General features: G+C 41.1%; 1 protein-coding gene across 1 annotated transcript in view; it reads right to left on the reverse strand.

Moving 5' to 3' along the window:
- The window catches only part of MYRFL (myelin regulatory factor like), a 59,710-nt gene that overhangs the window by 11,088 nt on the left and 31,869 nt on the right, over positions 1 to 16,753 (reverse strand). The window contains exons 15-20 of the mRNA XM_075126214.1: positions 10,038 to 10,201; positions 9,313 to 9,376; positions 6,678 to 6,763; positions 5,928 to 5,999; positions 5,793 to 5,839; positions 5,529 to 5,687 (exon numbers count right to left, since the gene is read on the reverse strand). Of these exons, the coding sequence (XP_074982315.1) occupies positions 5,529 to 5,687; positions 5,793 to 5,839; positions 5,928 to 5,999; positions 6,678 to 6,763; positions 9,313 to 9,376; positions 10,038 to 10,201 (592 nt within the window). The remainder of the gene's footprint in view (positions 1 to 5,528; positions 5,688 to 5,792; positions 5,840 to 5,927; positions 6,000 to 6,677; positions 6,764 to 9,312; positions 9,377 to 10,037; positions 10,202 to 16,753) is intronic.

Consider the following 16,753-nt stretch of genomic DNA (forward strand, 5'->3'; position numbering starts at 1 on the left):
TTTAGATAACGCATTGCAAACTTCCCTGGCAGCATGTGTGCTCATTAAGAGTCCTTCTGAAAGTGGTCCTCAGTCCTCTGCTGGAGCTGACAGACTGATCACTGAAAAGCAGACATTCTCCCTGTAGTCTTGCTACTTCTACTTTAGAGTGCTCTGCTGGAAAATTCAGTACACAGGCTGGAACACTGGAGCAGTTCCACCATGGATTCTTTAGATGGAAGATGATGGAAGCGTTAGGCTTTTCAGTTAACAAGCTCTGAATGACGCATAGAATTAGGGCAAAGGTAAATTTATTTAACTTAGATTTCACTGTTTTGAGGAGGGCAGTGCATGGGGTTGGGTATCCAGGTCTTCCAGATTTCCTCTGATCCACCCAAGTTATATACAGACCTAAGAAAGGGCTCCACGGAGCTCAAAAACTTGTCTCTGTCACCAACAGAAATTGGTCCAATAAAAAAATATTACCTCATCCATCCAAATTACTGCTTTATCCTGTCCATTGGTGGGATCAAAATGAAATGCAGGAAAAAGAATTCTAGGTAAAGTCCTTTTTGTTTGGAGGCACAGAACATCATTCCAGAGGATCAGAAATTACCAAGAAGAAGTGCAGTGGTATTCATTGAAATGTCCAAAGCATTCAACACGTTTCTATGAAAGGAGGACACTGAATATGATCATAACCTCATGTTATGTTGATCTAATGAGTGCACACTGTTATGAATCCATAAATGACAACATTTGAAGGAAACTAATAGGGACACGTACAGTTAAAAATTGTAATGAGCCTTTAGCCCTCATTGAGCTCTATGAGGAGCAATGATTTGGGGGGGGGAAGCACACGGAGGAAATGACAAAATTTTGCTAAAAAATAAGGACAGTCCCTCCTCCTCAGGGACAGTTAGCATGAATAGATATGCCATAGTGGCTGCTAGGCTGGAAACAAAGAACTATAGCCCTATTTGAGGAAATAATGTGTGGGGAAATGGACCATGTTCAACTAGAGTGAGGCAAATGCTACAAAATGTAATCTGTGAAAATCTGCTGACATTTTTTAAAGAATTGCTTTGGCCTTGCTTGGACGTGGTTTTATTTCTGCTGTCCTTGAACATTCAAGCAATTGAGTCTCACTAGCACAACTGTTCATTTTACACAAATCTGAAACATACTTAGATAGGATCTGCACTGAAAGCACTTGTGCACCCAGGAGTGTATGCGCTGCTGTTGGCACCCACGAAGTGTGCGTGTGCCTGGAGATCAGAGAAAGGCCCCACTGAAATGCACTCTGGATTTTGCATTCGGTTCCACTGTATTTGCAAACAGCTGTAACCTTCAGTGACTACGTTCTTAGATTGGTGAACTGATTCCTTAAAATACACGTTTGTCCTGATTATTTCCCTGTGTTTAGTTTTCAGCTTTTTGGTCTGTTCAACCTCTTCCTTCTCATTTGTTTTGGATACAGCTACATTAAGCTGCTTGTTGATTTTCTCTGCAATTGGATTGATTATTGACATTACCACCATCCGTTTGGGAGATCTGTTCAGCCTCATTAAGTTTGCTGTAGATTTGCTATATTTCAGTAGCTTGTGTGCTGAGCAGATTTTCACTCTTGGATCCATACTTCATGCTATTTAGAGCATGAGATTCCAACAGTAGGTATTGTTCTGTGCATCTTTTTTTCCTGCTATAGGAATGCACTCTCATCATCTAATATAAAAGATACCCAGATGGGGATGACAGCTTTTTCTTTTTCATGAAGTTCTCTCACTTTTAAATTAGATTAGTGTATTTTTAATTAAGGAAATCTTGATACTCATTCAAGCTTCAGAGTAATACAAGTCATTCAGGGCTGTCCTTTTTAATGTATTGTGTTGAGCTATGACTTTTACAGGGCTTAGTTCAGCTGGAATCATAAGAACCACTACTTATTTACTAACAGCAATGATTTGAAAATAGGGCTGTCAAATGATTTTAAAAAATTAATCACGATTGAAAAGATCGCAATTAATCAGTTTTAATTGCACTGTTAAACAATAATAGAATACCGTTTATTTAAATTTTTTTGGATTTTTTTACATTTTCAAATATACTGAGTTCAGTTACAACACAGAACAAAGAGTACAGCGCTCACTTAAAAATGTAATTTTTATTAAACAAAAGAAATTAGAAAAACAAAAGAAATTAGATAAACAAAAGAAATATCATTTTTCAATTCACCTCATACAAGTACTGTCGTGCAATCTCTTAATCATGAAAGAACTACTTTTTTAAAAAACACATAGCTGCACTCAAAAATAAAACAATGTAAAATTTTAAAGCCTACAAGTCCACTCAGTCCTACTTCTTGTTCAGCCAATCGCTAAGACAAAACTAGTTTGTTTACATTTATGGGAGATAATGTTTAGCATATCTGGCATGTAAACACCTTGCGATACTGGCTACAAAAGTGCCGTGCAAATGCCTATTCTGATTTTAGGTAATATTGTAAATAAGAAGCAGGCAGCATTAACTCCTGTAAATGTAAACGTTCTTGTTTGTCTTAGTAATTGGCTGAACAAGAATAGGACTGGGTGGACTTATAAGCTCTAAAGTTTTACATTGTTTTGTTTTTAAGTGCAGTTATATAACAAAAATAATCTACCTTTGTAAATTGCACTTTCACAATAAAGAGATTGCACTACAGTACTTGTATGAGGTGAATTGAAAAATACTATTTCTTTTGTTTCTTTTTTCCAATGCAAATATTTGTAATTACATTATTTTTTAAGTGAGCACTGTACAGTTTATATTCTGTCTTGTAATTTAAATCAATACATTTGAAAATATAGAAAAACATCCAAAATAATAATAAATTTAAATTGGTATTCAATTATTGTTTAACAGTATGATTAAAACTGCGATTAATCACGATTAATTTTTTTAAATGAGTTAATTTGTTTTGAGTTAATCACATGAGTTAACTGTGATTAATTGAGAGCCCTAGAAAATAATGAAGGACAGCACTTTATGATACAGATACTGGTCAAGGAGTCACCACCACTGAAATTGTATATTGAATTGCAAGATTTTCATAGCCCATCCATAAAAGTTGAACCAGGATCATGGCGAATATAGACAACTTAAATGTCCCTTTACCAGGTCTCTCTGCCAGGTGTCAAGAAGAGTCAAGGCCTGCTGCCTACCCAGGGCCTTTGCAGATCTGGGTCTTGGACTCCAGTACTGGCTGCTCCTTTTAGTTCATTACAAATACAAGACTCTCCTTACTTCAGGGCTCAGAATCTTCTTTTCTCCTGACTGAATTCCCTTGTGAAGTACCGTAAAGATCTTGGATGGGTCTGTCAGGGCCAGTGTGATATGCAGCACTATCCCTGCCTTGACATTGTGAAAGTCATGCCGTTTGACTCAGGCCATGGGGACTACACCCCTGTAGTCATTGCAAGGATTCATGCCCTGGCAGCCTGACTGGTTAGTGGCCAATCCTCAGGTCAACGAAAGGGGAAGAAAGGAGAATGAATGTTGGGATTAAGAGTACCAACATTCATTTTTAAGTGTTGATTATTTTAAGGTCTGGAAGTAAAGAGAAAATCAAGTCTTGAGCCTTTTCCAGGTTGGGGCCCCATTTAATGTTACAGCGCCATCAGTTACCAAATGCCGCTTTCTGCTACTACCTATGCTACCATATATATAGTAGAGAGAATATGAAGAAATGTATTTTAGTAATAAGTATTATTTTATTCTACAGTGCAGTGTCTCAGAATGCCATCTCTTAGATCACAGTGCTTGGAAAACCCGTACCTGAAGAGAAAGCTCTTAGTTTTTATTACTTTACATTTCACTTTTATGGCAGTGAAATTACTATGCATGCCCTGAAAAAATATCACATTGGAACTATACCAGGTTGATCAGTTTTTAACATGAGTTACTTCTCCCTCCACCACATCCAGTCAATTCATTGTCAAAAGTATCTGATGGTTTATTAAAGGATTTAGCTGCCCTCAGCTTCACCTTGGGTCATTAACTAAGTATAACTGGCTAGTAAGAAGTGCTCCCAGCTTGATGTTATAGACTAATGCCTCAAGATGTAGATAGGTGACCACTGGGATTTTCAAATGACCTAACCACATTTTAAAATTCCACTAGCTGCCTATCTGCATCTTTAGGTGCCAAAATACCTTTAGAAATTTGATCCTAAGTGCTTATTCTCAATAGAACTTTTACCCACCACAGAATACCCTGGTGGATAGAGCATTCACCTGGGATATGGAGTACCTAGGTTCAAGCCCCTGTTCTATTTGATTCAGAGTAGGGACTTGAATCTGCTTCTCCTGCATCCCAGATGAGTGCAACTGGGTTATGGCTATTCTGAGGTGCGTGTGTCTCCTTGTTTTTTTATGAAAACTTTCAAAAGGTCTCAGTTTTGTCCTGAGGCACAACAGGAAACTGGTTTTGAAATCTCAAAAAATTTTCCAGGAAGAAAAAAATCATTTCCTGCTGAGCTCTAATAATACAGTAACTCCTTGCTTAATGTTGTAGTTCCATTCCTGAAAAATGCTACTTTAAGCAAAACGATGTTAAGCAAATCCAATTTCCCCATAAGAATTAATGTAAATAGTGAAGGTAAGGTCCAGGGAAATTTTTTTCACCAGACAAAAGACTGTTTTTATATATATTACACACACACACACACTCACACAATAAGTTTTAAATAAACAATTTAATACTGTACACAGCAATGATTGTGAAGTTTGGTTGAGGTGAAGTCAGAGGGTGGGATATTTCCCAGGGAATGCCTTACTGATATATGATGAACTAGCACTCGGCTGAGCACTCAAGGGTTAACACATTGTTGTTAATGTAGCCTCACACTCTACAAGGCAGCACAAACGGAGGGAGGGGAGACAGCATGGCAGAGAGAGACAGAGACACACACCCTGTGTGAGAGAGAGATGCTCATTGCCCCTTTAAATTTGCTGACCCCACTGTAAGTACATTGCCCTTTTAAGTAGATTAGCAAATTGAGACAGCAGCTACTGCCAGCAACCTCCCTCAGTTCTGAGCCCTGTAGTGTTTCCCCCCCCCCCCCCCCGTGGAGATAAGGTACAGGAGATGGGGGGAAAGGGGATACCTTGATATTAGCACCCCTTTCCTCCCCCTCCCCCGCACAGCAAGCAGGAGGCTCCGGAGAGCAGCTCCAAGGCAGAGGGCAGGAGCAGCACATGGCGGTGGGGGGAGGGACAGCTGAACTGCCGGCAATTGATAGGCTGCTGGGCAGCTGCCACACAGGGAACTTAGGGGACCTGATGGGGGGCTGCAGGTCCACCCTGGTTCCAAGCCCCCACCAGCTAGCTCCAACCGGCTGCTCTTTCTGCAAGCAGTGGACAAAGCAGGCGGCTGCCAAATAAGGGAGCATTGCACAACTTTAAACAAGCATGTTCTCTAATTGATCAGCAACATAACAACAAAACAACGTTAACTGGGACGACTTTAAGTGAGAAGGAGTTACTGTAATAGGAATTCATGTTTCAACTTACTCTCCTCTGTCATCATGGTCTGGTATCTTGGAATTTTTCTTTGTATTTGATGAATTGAACAGCAATAGGTCTTGTCACAAGGCAAGATGTCACAGAAATTCACTTCGGGGACTGTAATGCTGGATGTCATGGTTGGAGAAGCTGTGCTGTCACTGAGTGCTACAAAGAACAACCAACTCCTCAATAGTGCTGTTTGTCTCTTGACTTTTTGCAGCAGCACAGAAACTGAAGTCACATCATACGGAACAACAACAGATACAGTACCTGCCACGGTGGTGTAGGGATGCTGCGTAATGGAACTTGTAGCATTGCTGGTGAAGGAGAAGAAAAACGATTAGTTACAAAACATCTACAGAAGTTGTTTATTGAAACAGAAGTCATAATAGTTTAACTACTTGCCTGTGAATGGGATTTTGACTAATGTCTTGCTCTTCTATGCTAAGTATGTAAAGGGTGGATATTGTCAAGGCACTGTAAAAAGATAATTAGTCAGTAGATTCATACCCATCATCTGATGCACACACGTATTAATAGGATCTCAACAGCAAGCTCCCTTCTTCCAAAGCCCATTGACATTAATAGAAAGATTCTCATTGACCCAATTTAGGATCAGGCCTTTAGCTGGCATAAGGGACCCAGCAGTTTTTGATGTGTTCCTTTCTGAGTGTGGGTTGAAGTATTGCATTGTGGGAAGAGAGCTCCTCTGAGGTAACAGCAACAGTACAGTTGTAAATACAGCAGAAAATATGTTCAACGTCCCCTTATCAAAAGTACTATAGCATTAGCTGAGGACACTGCAGTAATAATATTCTTGTCCCTTTTCTAGGTGTGTACGACCAGAATATTTCTAGAATAAAAAAAAACAGAACAGGCAACCCTTATATGAGGGACAAATATTTTGACTTTGCCTCATTTAGAGGCACATTATTATCAAGTTAATAAATTGAGCATATTCCATGCACTGAATATTAGTAGTGAAGAGAAAACACTACGCTCATTTTTTGCAACTGTTACTGCAAGGAGCTCCACATTCTAATTTAAAATGTTTCTTTCGAGCCAATGTTTATGGACAACCAGAATCTGATTTCTGAAGGGATAAGAGGTGGGGGCAAGAGAAGAAACAAAATGTGTGGATAATATATTTCTTACCATAGTGCCATAACAGCTACCAAAGCTATTACCGTGATCTGGAAAATCCTGTTGGGCCATGACTGTTTTCTCTCAGAAAAACAAACCTAGAAAAAAAAAAAAAACATTCAGCTGACATGAAATACCCAGTAATATGTAGCTGACGAATTGTCAGTTGGTAAATAACTAATAAAGCTAATTTTCCCTAAAATGGGGTCCCACGTCTCCTGATGGACTGGTGGCAGGAATCACAGAAGTCACTAGTTCAGGGAAATGGAAAGATGAGGACAGGAAAAGAATGCTGTCCCCAAAATGGATTAGCATTGGTAATAATCACAGAAAATGCTGCTTTCTTCGGCTGCTATCTTCACCCCTGGAGGAAACGCCCCTTTGTTTAAACCAAAGAAATTAATTGGTGGCAACCACATCTACGAGAGGAGGAACCTCCAGTATGTGCCCAGGAAGAGGCTTAACTGAATCTAATATAAATACAAAAAGAAAGTACATTTGGGCAAGAGGAAAAATGGTCTCAGAATATGGAGAGACTGAGGATCATCATTACTGGATACAGAGTGCTTTGTCCCATCACCTATGAGCGCACATTGACACCAACAATAGCGATGGGTGATATGAAATGGCAGGACTAACGATATCAGACTGAGAAGAATATGACAAAATAGTTTAGCACATGCCCTTTAACCCTTTCTTTTCTGTATCAGAATACAGTGAACATTGCTGTGACAGAGGGAGTCCCCATGGCCATAGATGAGACTTCCTGTTGCACACTTTGCATGTTTTAACTTCTAACTGTTCTAACTTTTTCACCACAATAGCTTTGGAATCTGAAGGAGGAAACACTGTACAATACTGGGCGTGCAACCGCTGAGCCATAGAGAGATGGTAAGTAGGCATCACATAAACAAAAATGATAGACTAAGGCTCAAATATATGGGCAGTGTGACAAAGTTCCTCCTCTGCCTTTGTGGGTCCTGCGCTTATTGGCAGATTTGCTTGCCTCAGAGATTCACGGCATGTATGAACGTAACAAAACAGTTGTTAATTTTGAGGGGAAATTAGTTTGGTCACTTTTGCTAGTGGCTCAAACCTGCCCGTTCACTCAGCTATCCTCATCACTGGCCAGCATGGGAAAAAGGAAGAACAATAATCCCCGCAGTCTCTGCTGATCCACCATGTGGGTCGGGGAACAGCCCAGAGACCTTCCCCTCTGGTGGAACCCACAGTCCAGGTCAACTCCTCCTGTGTCTGACCAGGAGTTGGGAGGATTTGGGGGGAACCCGGGCCCGGCCTCTACTCCGGGTTCCAGCCCAGGGCCCTGTGGAATGCAGAGGTCTGGAGTGCCTCCTGGAACAGCTATGCGACAGCTACAACTCCCTGGGCTACTTCCCCATGGCCTCCTCCCAACACCTTCTTTATCCTCACCACAGGACCTTCCTCCTAGTGTCTGATAACGCTTGTACACCTCAGTCCTCCAACAGTCCGCGTCCTCACTCTCAGCTCCTAGTGCCTCTTTCTCCCAACTCCTCGCACGCACGCCACAAACTGAAGTGAGGTCCTTTTTAAACTCAGGTGCCCTGATTAGCCAGCCTGCCCTAACTGATTCTAGCAGCTTCTTAATTGGCTCCAGGTGTCCTAATTAGCCTGCCTGCCTGAATTTGTTCCAGCAAGTTCCGTCTTGTTCCGGAACTGCCCCGTTACCTTACCCAGGGAAAATGTACCTTCTTAATCTGGGACTAATATATCTGCCTTCTAACACTCTCCTGTAGCCATCTGGCCTGACCCTGTCACCTGGGATGTATTACAAGACTTCATACACGCTTCCTTTTTATTAGAGCCAAAAATTTCAGATCCCAGGAGGAACTTCCCTCATGTCGTGCTTGCATTGGTGAACTACTCCTGATTTTTAAGGGGTACAGTTTTCCCCTCAAAATTAACAACTGTTTTGTTACGTTCATACATACATTCACTTTGATTTGTACTCTTGCTCTTCTGAGGCACTTTGTCCTGGTTTTAAGCAATTCCTATTGCACTAAACAAACATGGTAGTGGAATTCTTTGATTGCATGTAATTCTATTTTGGAGGCATGAATACCATTTTTCATGCAATCTGAAAAAATGCATTTCAATGGGGTTTAACATATGTCAAAAAACCCCATTTCCACCAAATCTTATAGCACTTATGTCTAAGGGCAAGGCTAAACTACAAAATTAGGTCTACCTAGGTTACATTGATGTACAACCACTGCAGTATTTGAATTGGTTTTACACGTCCACACTACACTCCTTCTGTTGGCAGTGTGAATCCTCAGCAGGAGCACTTGCACCAATTTAACTGCCAGTGTTGGACATTATGGGATGGTTTCTAAAAGGCAGCAACAGTTGATATAAGCAACACAGTGTCTACACTGACACTGCCTCAACCTCACTACATCGACTTAAGCGCTACGTCTCTTGTGGAGATAGTGGGTGAGTTACATTGGTATGAGTCACATTTTAGTGTAACTGCTTACAGAGTCAGGTCAACATAAGCTGCTTTACATCATCCTAAACTCTGTAGTGTAGACCAGGCCTAAGCCTTATAAAGAACGTTCTCTGTCTCACTCACTCTTACACCCACCGTATAGTACATTTCACTCACCTTACTGTGTGGTATAGGGATTGGTTTTCTTGGTGGTAAAAGACTAGCAGCTCGACTAAATTTGCTGTAAAATACAAAAAAACTGATTACCATTCAAGTGCTTCAGCAGTAATAAATGGGAAAGGGATGTTTTCTGAGTAGGATTTTAATGATACATGCCTTTGTGATAGCAACATTTTAAAAGAACAAAAAAAGTCAGTGGGGCCATAGCTTTGTTTTCAAGAACAAAGGGCACTCGTCAACTTGCTCAGGTACATGCTATTAAATGCTACATTTATTTTCAAAGAAAAATTGAAAAAAGATTTAGAAATATGAAATGCTCATCAATTTCACACAAATTGTAAGTAAGATTTTCTTCATCAAAGAGGTTTTTGTGGATTTCCCTTAACTTGGAAATTGCTATTACAGGCCTATAACCGGAGTCATTCAGGCCTTATTTTATTAGGCTGCAGAGCTTCCAGAAGTGATTGCTACTGAGTTGCTGCTTTTCAGACATGGAGATTTTAAACTTTGAAAAAAGAAGTGACTTAAGAAATAGGAAAGCTTTGTATGATTGCACATGATTTGAATTAAAAAAATAATTACAAAATTCAGAAGTAAGAGTACCTGGAAAGGAACGAAACCCCCACCAGACTAAATTAGTTCTAACTTTTATCACCCAGGCTGTTTTATCATCTCCAGTATCAGAATCATCAGACAATTCTCCTGAATTGATCCTGGGATACCTGAATGTGCTCTTTTCACTGACTGTTGACTTCAAACTGCTCATCCGTTTCAGCTTGGCCAGTTTTCTATTCCACACTTCCAATTCTTCTATCCTGATTTCAAGGTTGTTGGTTAGTTTACAGAGCTGCTTAACTGCACCAACATTCTCCATAAAAATTTGATCCTGAGGAGTGAAAGAAAAAAAAAGGAGAGAGCGAGAGAGACAGACAGACAGCAGACATGTACTGTATTAATCAATGAGATGTCACAACCAAGGATGTGTACAGAATTCACACATCCAAAGATGGTTTCAGCATTTAAGATACAAACACAAATTAATTCAAAATAAATGTGAGGCCTCTTGGGACCATAAAATCCTTTTGCTGGATTGCTAGCTATGTTGAGAAAGTGCTTGTGTTTGATTTGCGGTAAATTGGATATGAGCACTTGTATAAGAAAAATAGTGAATGAGCTGAAGAACTGTGCTGACCCAAGTCTAAAATTTGTCTTGAATTAACATTGTGCTGAAATTTAGGCACCAGAAGTATCATGGCAAGCATCTACATTTTGATTTATGCCATTGCAGCTTAACGCTGTCTCCAGGATTTACATACTCACTGGCTTGTTTAGCTATGGGATGGGCTAACTAGCTCAGATGCCTATCCTGTAAACCAAACACGAACTTCCAAAGGACACAGAGAGAGAGAGAGAGATGGGGAAGAGGGACCCTGATGCTACTACTAGGACCAGGGCTAGGAAAGTATTCAGCTATGACGGGATAAATGGCACTACATAGACCCTGTCAGAAGGCCTCCCATGACCTTCTTGTAAATTCCCAGACCTTTCAGCTGGCTCATTGCCCAACCCAGCAGTTCTAACACCCTGTTTGTTTTATCCCAGCGCAAGGAATACATCATCGTTGGTACCAAAGTTCTGTTAGGAAGGTTAGTGCCACCTTTATCTGGGTAGCACATATTTCACCACCTGCACATTTCCATTTCTAAGCTGAAATTTTCATTGATCTATGCTAAGAGCGGGATGACTGCATGCTTTTTTGTTGCTGCGTTTGAAACTTCCCATGCTAGTGCATAACCTGAATGTTCCCATTAAGACTTGGATAAAGCAATTATTCTGCCAAAGATTGGTGAGTTGCTCCAGTATGGTCAAGCCATGCAGAAATAAGACACATACATAGATGCATCTTTTTCATTGAAAATACCATGTACCAGCACTAGAGTAGAGATGGTAAGTCACACACTGAACAATTACTATAACATGTTTATTGACAAGTGACTTCAAAACAGCGTCATGTGCTTGGAACCATGAAATTAAGGATGTGATCACTTGTCCATATATCAGTGATATGAAGCGGCTGCTTTTCCTGTTCTCTTCAAATCACGCACGACTCTCTCCTGGGCAGCTTCGAGAAGCTGAGAAAAATGACTCACCTGGCAAAATAAAGGAATGTTTTCTTTGGAAGAAAAGGCAGATTCGAGTTTTAGTGCCTCACTGAAGATGAGGTACTGAGTCTCACGGTCCCACAAAAACCCCCAAAGCTCTCGGTTAAATACACCTTCAAAATGTTACACTAAATTCTTAGACTCCCCCCTCCCATCTCCTATTAAAGTCACTGAAAGCTGTACAAATACATTTTCACATAGGTTCCTGTTAAGGTTTGCAGAAAGAGAATAAAAGCAGTCATGGAGACCATTGGAGTAAAAGTTATTTTTATTTGAACAGATGTTGCAACCACTTCTGAAGCATTCTGTCAGCTCCGGTCTTGACCTAGGCAGAAGGGGAGACAGAAAAGGAGACAGCAGAAAGTTTGCGGGGCTGGAAATACAGGAGGGGGAAATACTATGGGTAGGGAGCAGAGAACAGACTGGGGGTTGTGGAGGAGCAGAAAGGGGACCTGGTAAGGAGATGATTTGGAATGGAAGAGAATAGTGAACATGGAACTGAGGGGCTGGAAGAGGACAGTATAGAAACATAAGAACGGCCATTCCGGGTCAGACCAAAGGTCCATCTAGCCCAGTATCCCGTTTTCCAACAGTGGCCAATGCCAGGTACCCCAGAGGGAAGGAACAGAACAGGTGATCAAGTGATCCATCCCATTGCCCATTCCCAGCTTCTGGCAAACAGAGGCTAGGGACACCATCCCTGTCCATCCTGGCTAATAGCCATTGATGGACCTATCCTCTGTGAAATTATCTAGTTCTATAGGAAGAGAAACCCTGAGAAAAAGAGGGGAAAGGAAGAGTTTTAGGGGTGCCCCTCAGATAGAAGAAGAACTCAAGGGGAGACTCAAGGGAGGTTAAGTGTGTAGTGAGGGACATAAGTAGGATGGTGGAAAAGATGAAGGCCAGAGAGGAAATATTAGGGAGAGGAAAAAGGAGCATCCAGCCAGGTCTGTGACACAGCTGTAAAGCAGATGTTTAGGAATCCACGAAGTTAGAAAATCCAGATGAAGATGCAGCTGCCTTGCCATGAACATTGCTAAAATAGGAACATTTGGTATAGGGCAGTAGTTACACTGGTGTTGTCACTAACATTAAACAATGGCTTTTGATGAAGAGCCAACCAATCACTCACAAGTCTTTGGCATCTTGAACTAATAGAGTAAATGCATTAACAATTCCTTTCAATAGTAAACCTAGAACTTCCCCTCCTGTTTTCATCAGGTATGAGGGCATAGCCCACAGCTTCACCAGAACACCAAACTAGTTGAAACTCCACCAGTGAAGACGGTATGTTCATCTTCTCCTTATTGCTTCCACAGAAGCAGGCAAACTAGTTCAGATCCAATCTTATTCTGCAAAATAAATTGAATACTCTTCAAGTGACAAATGGAATGGAACAGTGGAACATGTCCTAGCCTGTTACAGAGGGGAGATTATTGAGTGGTCTGAATTTGCCAGCCTGCCCTTCACACAGGACAGCTGCCCTGGCCTGAACTTCACAAACAGTGAAGGACAGGAATGAAACTTCTTACAGCTTCCATCACCACTGTGAGGAAGGAACATAAGAACTCTAAGCCACAATTGAGAGGAATCAGAGCTTTCTGCCTCTTGTCTCCTCTTTCCATGGTTCTTTTGAAAACTGAAGTGGCTCATGAAAAGATACAAAGAATTTTGTAAAACTGACACAAATTTGCTAAATATTTCAGTGTCACTGAATCCACATTTTTCACTGAAAATCTGTTTCAGACAAACAATTTTGCCCAGCACTATTCATGAATATAGGTAAAGAGTATACAGGGACCACTATCACAAAACTTTTATTCTACTAGTTTGACAAATGCTTCATTTATATGGACTACAGCATAGGCAAGAAAGAGCTTGTTTTCAAGTTTGTCTTTGTAAACTTATTTCTTAATATGATACATATAGGTGAAGTGTAATACTGAATATTTCATACTCCTGATGGCTCTTTCATATGAGCTGGGTGGGTTTGATTAATGGTAGGTAGGATTCCATACGCACAATCTGAGATTTTTGTGGTGTTTAGATGTTGCTTGTAATTATTCGAATTGTGAGCACTGGCTGTTGGGAGTCTGAAAGGACAGGAAACAGGAAGGAGGGGGGAGGAGTTGAGAGGCTGGGAGAGAGCTACAGAGGATGCAGCAGCAGCTTGGTAAAGAGGTTTCCACTTTGAAAATAAAGTCCTGTTGAAGCTTGTTAGTACCTTGCCTGGTTGATACAACGTTTTGGTGACGAGGATGGATCTTCTGCCTCTGAACCCACCTGCACCCTTTCTGCAAAGCCAAGGTGAGCCTCCAATTGCTTTTACTACGTGGATCCATATGTTTGAGACTTATCTGCTTGCAATCAGTGCTACAGAGATTTCTGAAGAAAGCAAGCATGCTCTGCTAATCCACTGCCTTGGAGCAGAAGGGCAAGGTATATTTTACACTTTTCCCTTTGCAGATGATAAATATGTGACCATTCACTGCATTAAAGAATTTTTTTGTGCCAGAAGTGAATGTAGTAGCTAATTGCTACAGATTTTGCCAGCGTGAGCAGAAACCAGGGGAAGCTATAATGCAGTATATTGCTTCCCTGAGGAGTCAGATTGTAATTTGTGACTTTGGGAATATGGCAGATGAGATGATTAGAGACCAGCTCATTGAGAAAACAATCATGCTTCATGTAAGAGAGCGCTTATTTCTAGAACCACAACTTACAATAGGAAAAGCAATAACCATTGTTACTCAGATTAGTCAGCTACAGCTGAAGCCAAAATAATGGATACAGGAGGCAGTCCAGGCTGTGACTCCTTTGCAGAAAAGTTCACTATCGCTGCAGACACACAACTGCAAGAGGAAAACTAATGAAAAACCACCGAATCAGCAAATTCAAAATACAGTAAAAACATGCTTTCGCTATGGATCCCCACAACACCTTGCAAGCTACACAGGATGTCCGGCAAAAGTAGCTCAGTGCAATCATTGCAAAAAGATTGGACCTTTTGCTAAAATATGTCGCAGTAACCAGTTCAATCAACAGGTGCATGCAGTTACAATACCAGATGTTACTGTGCTGAGCATGGACAAAATCACTACTGCACATATTCCAGAACAGATAAAGTGCACTGTAAACGTTTCCATCATACCCTCAGGCAAACCACACTCTATTCAGCTAATGTTGAACACTGGCTCAGCAGTATCTATACTACCTGATTCCATCTATCTGCCTTACATTGAAGATGTGCCTTTTACTGAACCCAAACTTCTCTTGGTGTGCTATTTGAAAAACCATATTCCAGTACATGGCTGCCTGCCAGCAATAGTTACTTTTGGTGATTGCTGTGTAACATTGTCCACAAAGGCACTCCTATCCTTGACAGAGATTTATTGGGTGCTTTAAATCTCAGGGTAGTTAATGGACGAATTGATCTTCCTCAGCAAAGCACTCTTGCGGTACACACACCAGTTTCAGCTGGGACCCAACACCAGGCTGAGGAGAAACTCGGCTGTGCTTATGAGTTTCTGCATAAAGTTAAAATGTGGAATAATGTGATGCCTGTACGACAGAAGTTACGGCACTTATTTTCAGTCAGGGAAGCTGTTTCAGAGGAACTTAGAAAACTTATTCAAAAGGACATTATTGAAGAGATTGACTTCTTGGAATGGGTTTCTCCTATAGTAGTGACGCAGAAGAAGGGTGGAGGCATTTGCCTTTGTGTGGACTAAAGGGAGCCAAATAAAGCTATTGTGATTGACAGCCATCCTCTTCCTCACATAGAAGAAGTATTTGCAGAACTCCGTGGAACAAGGATGTTCTCTACTCTTGATTTGCAGAGCGCATACCCACCAGGTTATGTTGCATGAAGATAGCAGAGCACAGCATTTATTACATATGAGGGACTATTTCGTTTTAAACGTGTTCCATATGGTCTCACATCTGTCCCTAGTGCCTTTCAAAAAATGATTTCATTGATTCTGAAGAATCAACATGGAGTTCAGTGCTATCTGGATGATATTATTGTGTTTGGAAATACTTCTGAGAAGCATGACAATAACCTTCAGTCTGTAGTAAACTGCATCAGCACAGCAGGCCTCCAGCTCAATAGGTCCAAATGCAAATTTAGACAAACTGAACTCTCCTTTCTGGGGCATACAATTTCACGGGCTGGACTAAAACCTGATCCAGATCATATCCTGGCAATTTCAAATGCTCCTCCTCCAACAGATTTGCAAACTTTATGTTCCTTCTTGGGTCTTACCTCCTGGTATGCAAAATTCATTCCCAATTATGCATCTGTCATTGAACCATTATGGGAATTACTACAGAGAAGTTCAACCTTAGTGTGGACAACCGATGCACAAGCTAGTTTCAAAACGGTGAAAGACTTGATTGTACATAGTCCAGTACTTGCACTATTCAGTCCTGCATTGCCCACAATTGTAACTACTAATGCTTCTGATTATGGACTTGGGGCTGTCCTCACACAACTTCATGAGGACAACACAGAGAGGACTGTTGCATTTGCTTCAAGGACACTAAGTAATGCTGAGAGAAAATATTCTACGGTCGAAAAAGAAGCACTTGCTTGTGTCTGGACTACTGAAAAATGGAGAACTCTACCTGTGGGGCCGCACATTCAAGTTGCGCACAGACCACAGCCCTTTGACGATGCTGCTCACCACAAAAGGACTGGGAAGAGCAGGATACCGTATTGCTCGATGGTCTGCAAGACTACTCTCTTTCAATTATGAACTGGAATATAAGCCTGGAAACCAAAATGTGGTAGCTGATTGCCTTTCTCACCTGCCTTTGCCTTCACCAGATGGTCCACTGGAGGATAGGATGTAGTAGTTGCGCTTATTACAAGTGCTCTCACTGCAGTTACAAGAGAACAATTTCAAGCTGCTTGTTCAGCGTGTCCAATTCAACGAAAACTACAGGAATTTCTGACAAAGAGCTCAGTAACCCTAAAAACCTTGACTCAGTTTTGCTGCCTTATTTGATATTTGATTAGAGTTCGGGATGAACTTTCTTTGTTTGATGGCTGTGTGCTACGAGGTACACACCAGTTCCTTGTGCCAGAAGAATTACAGTCAAAACTCATACACCTGGCACACGATACTCATCAAGGAACTGTCCGAACCAAACAACGACTACGGGATCTGTATTGGTGGCCAGGGATGGACTCTCAAACTGAAGCACTCATAAAATCCTGTGTCACTTGCCAAATGCATGATAAGACAGCAGTGACATGTACCCCTCCATTACAG

This window comes from Caretta caretta, chromosome 1, assembly GCF_965140235.1.
Source record: "Caretta caretta isolate rCarCar2 chromosome 1, rCarCar1.hap1, whole genome shotgun sequence".
NCBI lineage: Eukaryota > Metazoa > Chordata > Testudines > Cheloniidae > Caretta > Caretta caretta.